This window comes from Triticum dicoccoides, chromosome 7B, assembly GCF_002162155.2.
Source record: "Triticum dicoccoides isolate Atlit2015 ecotype Zavitan chromosome 7B, WEW_v2.0, whole genome shotgun sequence".
NCBI classification, from domain to species: Eukaryota; Viridiplantae; Streptophyta; class Magnoliopsida; order Poales; family Poaceae; genus Triticum; species Triticum dicoccoides.
This window is the reverse complement of record NC_041393.1, coordinates 17530802-17534677: the sequence shown is the minus strand read 5'-3', so window position 1 is coordinate 17534677 and position 3876 is coordinate 17530802. Positions and strand designations below refer to the sequence as shown.

General features: G+C 46.2%; 1 protein-coding gene across 1 annotated transcript; it reads right to left on the bottom strand.

Moving 5' to 3' along the window:
* Nucleotides 1–280: 280 nt before the first annotated feature.
* On the bottom strand, nt 281–2230 carry LOC119341430 (protein HEADING DATE 3A). Its single transcript, XM_037613302.1, has 3 exons — nt 1907–2230; nt 1216–1277; nt 281–1118 (listed from the first exon to the last, which is right to left on the bottom strand). The coding sequence occupies exons 1-3, from the start codon at nt 2105–2107 to the stop codon at nt 848–850; spliced, it is 534 nt and encodes a 177-aa protein (XP_037469199.1). The 5' UTR covers nt 2108–2230; the 3' UTR covers nt 281–847.
* Nucleotides 2231–3876: the final 1646 nt, after the last annotated feature.

Sequence of the window (3876 nt, the reverse complement as noted above, 5' to 3'; positions counted from 1 at the left end):
TTAAAGAAGTTGTCGATATATACTCACTTTGAAGTTCGAAAAGGCGCAAAGCGCTGACGATGAACCGATTATTATCTGCACTTTGGGTGCTGGGAAGCAAGAAACTTCTGAAAGATATTTCTGAAGCATGATACTACAGGATATTTCTGAAACCTAGGACGGCAGACCGTGGAACTCAACTGAAAGAGACGCTACCTAGCTAGCATATAGCATAAGACACAGATTGATGAGCGCACCAGACATTAATATTGCTCATAATCACAGAGAGAAGCCACCGGTCTCATACATAACATGACACTTGATTATATTGCCATAATCATGAGGAAGTTGTACAAGACCCAACACATGCATGTGCTTTGCTACTGCGCTAAGTGCGTACATATCACTGTGTCTTGTAGCAGTCGCTGTCAGTTACATGTTTGTCTCCCATGCATAACTATGTCTATATGATTGACTGATGTTCATGCACGCATAAGTGAACGCACAAGACCAACCTGCAGATATGTACCAGGTAGCACTAAGTTGCACATGGCGTGTAGTTCCTCCAATATTTGTGTGCTGTATACTATTGGCATCAGTTTATTGCAGACTATATTTATATAGTGCAGTACCAAGCCATTGATCTAGGGTTCACCCCCCCTTAATTAGCCGTTGATTGCATATATGCATGCGGCTAGTTATACATCGATCATAGTATGCATATATGTAGTGTATGTGTTGCCAATATATAGGTAATGCTTAATTCGTGGCTGGCTTCTTATCACAAACTATATACTAGTAAACTAGCCACGTTGGATAATTTGCTGACTTGGCGGCGGGCTGGTGGCGTACGAGGGCCGTGGGTAGATCAATTGTACATCCTCCTGCCGCCGGAGCCGGCCTCACGCTGGCAGTTGAAGTAGACGGCGGCGACAGGCGGGCCGAGGTTGTAGAGCTCGGCGAAGTCCCTGGTGTTGAAGTTCTGGCGCCACCCGGGGGCGTACACCGTCTGCCGCCCGAGCTGCTGGAAGAGTACGAGCACGAAGCGGTGGATCCCCATGGTCGGACGAGGGCTCTCGTAGCACATCACCTCCTGCCCGAACGACGCACCAGTTGTACCGGGGATATCTGTCACAAGCCTGCACACACATGTAGACACACACACGCACACATGAGCTAGTGTGTATATCTAGGGACAGAGAAATTATTCAACTGAGTTACAAATTTAGTACTTACCAGTGGAGATACTCCCTAAGGTTGGGATCGCTTGGACTTGGAGCATCTGGGTCTACCATCACCTGCGGGCAGTAAACGCGTGCACATCATGATCAAAGTAGAGAGTACTACCTACATAAGCATATACTCCCTCCGTCCACGAATAAGTGTACTTCTAGTTTTTATCCTAAGTCAAAGTTTTAAAACTTTGACCAACTATATACAAATAAGTAGTAACATATATAATATCAAATTAATATATTATGAAAATACATTTCAAAACGAATCTAGTGATACTAATTTAGTGTCATAAATGCTGCTACTTTTTCCTATAAAGTTGATCAAAATTTTAAAACTTTGACTTAAGACAAAAGCTAGAAGTACATTTATTCGCGGACGGAGGGAGTATTTAAGATCGAGCTTTAATTACTCGTGTGCTTGCTAGGACAAACATGAAACATGTCAAGAGAAGCATAAAAAATAAATGCTCCCCGAACATAGAAGAAGCATAGAAAAATCATGATCAACACCAGAGGGCACAGAGACATATGCAAGATGGAGCATTAGTCATGTGCTTGCTGAGGCAAACATGTGAACAGAAGCATCGAAAATCAATTTCCCTCACGTACTATAGATCGAGCTCGATCGATCATGTGCGTGTGGTGAGCACTTTCAGAGATAAATTGGCATTAGATAGTGACTGTGTACGTACGAGTGTGTAGAAGGTCCTCATCTCATTGCCGCCCACCTCAACCCTGGGCTGCTGGGCGACCATGGACGGCTTGAGCTCGCAGCCGTTGGACACGGTCCTGTTCCCGAAGGTCACCCTGAGGTTGGTGGTCCGGACGAAGGGGTCCAGCACGTCCCCCACAACCCTGCCAACCACCAGCGGGTCCCTATCCCTACCGGCCATTAGCCCTTCCTTCCTAGTATAGATCGACCGGCTAGCTTGCCTTGCTAGCTAGGGTACGAGGCAGCAAGCAGAAGTTCTCTGGAGCAGGAGTAAGCTGTGAATTGAGGAAGTGGTGATGATGAGTGTTGCCCCACGGCCGGTGGCCACTTTATATAGGGCCGAAAAGCTCACGCAGGGTACATGTCCATGTCCAGACCAGTTCAGCCGCTGCTCGCCGCTCTAGTACTCCTTGGCGCTGCCGAGCTGGCGTGGCCACGGAATCTCGTCGCCTCCCTCTGTACAATTGGTTCTGTGGATGTGGTGTAACCGGCAGCGCTTTTGACCCCCACAGGCAGAAGCGAGACCGACGGATGCATCTGTCTGCCGTAATAAGCTCCTGATAATGATCACCACGCAAATTAATGGTGGTTTCTGTCCGTGCCTGCTGGGGTGTAGGTTTGCGTTGCGTCCGGGGCTCTGGGCCGACCGGCGGTCACGCCGCGGCCGGCCGGCAAGCGGGCACAGGGAGTGTCTGCCAATTAGCTAGCGCGAGATGGTGACTGGGGTGCAGGCTTCCTTGGCTCGATTTGATGTAAGCTTCATCAGCTGCCGCCGGCCGTAGCTGGGAAGGTGTCGAAAGCGCGCCCGTTTCACGTGCATGGTGACGACGGGGAGGGAGAGCAAGATCACACAGCCTCGGACGAGTCGTACGGGGGAGATCATTGGAGGACAGGGTTCATTCTTGCTGCTGGGTGTGTGCGTGGTCGGAAAGGATGAAGAAGACAGACTTTCCCGAAACGTTAGCTTACACGGGACGCGGGCCGTATTAGGAAAAAAGCCCCCCACGATCATTTTCCCGCGAGAATATATATACAGTGCCGGGCCCGGCTCAAGGATGATGATAATGCTCCACCTGTCCCTGGGCTCGAAATAAACCCTCTGATTGTTTTTGAATTTCTTTTTAATATACCCTCCGCTTTCGTTGCCGTGGTTCCCTTTGAGCGCATCTTTTTACTACCCTATGTCTTTTCCTTTGGATTCTTTTTATTCCAAGGTATGAGCTGCAAAAATCATATTGAAACAAATTAATAATAGGAATGCTGTCTGTCGAAAGCGAAAGCATTTTTCCGACAGTTTTAGTTGCGACGCAAGATCAAAATATCGTAGTTTATGTCAGTTTTTGCCTCAAAATTTCCCTCCTAGAAACTGTCATGCGTCTTTGAAGAAACTGCCAGCAAAAACATTTGCATATGCCACCCCTCACAACGAACGTTCGCCAGCTATTTGGGTCCATTATATCTAAAACTAATATAGGAATGTTTTCGGCTTACATTTATTAGAGAACAATGAAGCTATGAGTTACGTGACGACTAGGTACACAAAGATCTTTTCTTGAATTGAACTTAACACGACGACACCAACATTTAACAAATATGAATTACATGATTTTGCTTCAATAGTACAACACATATACTATCCATGTCCACATAGAAATTAATGTAGGAAGATTAATGTGTGATCGACATGCATGACTTGATAACAGGGGGAAAATGCATGCATAAAGATGATGTGGCATGATTTGTATGGACAGATTAATGCACAAAACATAACTTATGAGTTACCTGCCACACAATTTAGGTCCGCACAACTATCAATAATTGAGGTGATGTGAAAGCACATGCGAGAGAAATTAAGTAGTGGTGGCTTGCTATTTAGATATAGAAAATACCTTCTCCATTGGAAATTTTATAGTCAATAGTATGAGACACTCTATAGAAGAGACTGAAAGA

Bases quoted from the DNA above. Each gene is read 5' to 3' on its own strand.
- LOC119341430 (XM_037613302.1), bottom strand. From the start codon at position 2,107: ATGGCCGGTAGGGATAGGGACCCGCTGGTGGTTGGCAGGGTTGTGGGG. The intron at 1,278-1,906 runs GTACGTACACAG...TACTGCCCGCAG, and splicing joins TGAGGACCTTCTACACACTC to GTGATGGTAGACCCAGATGC. The intron at 1,119-1,215 runs GTAAGTACTAAA...ATGTGTGTGCAG, and splicing joins CTTAGGGAGTATCTCCACTG to GCTTGTGACAGATATCCCCG.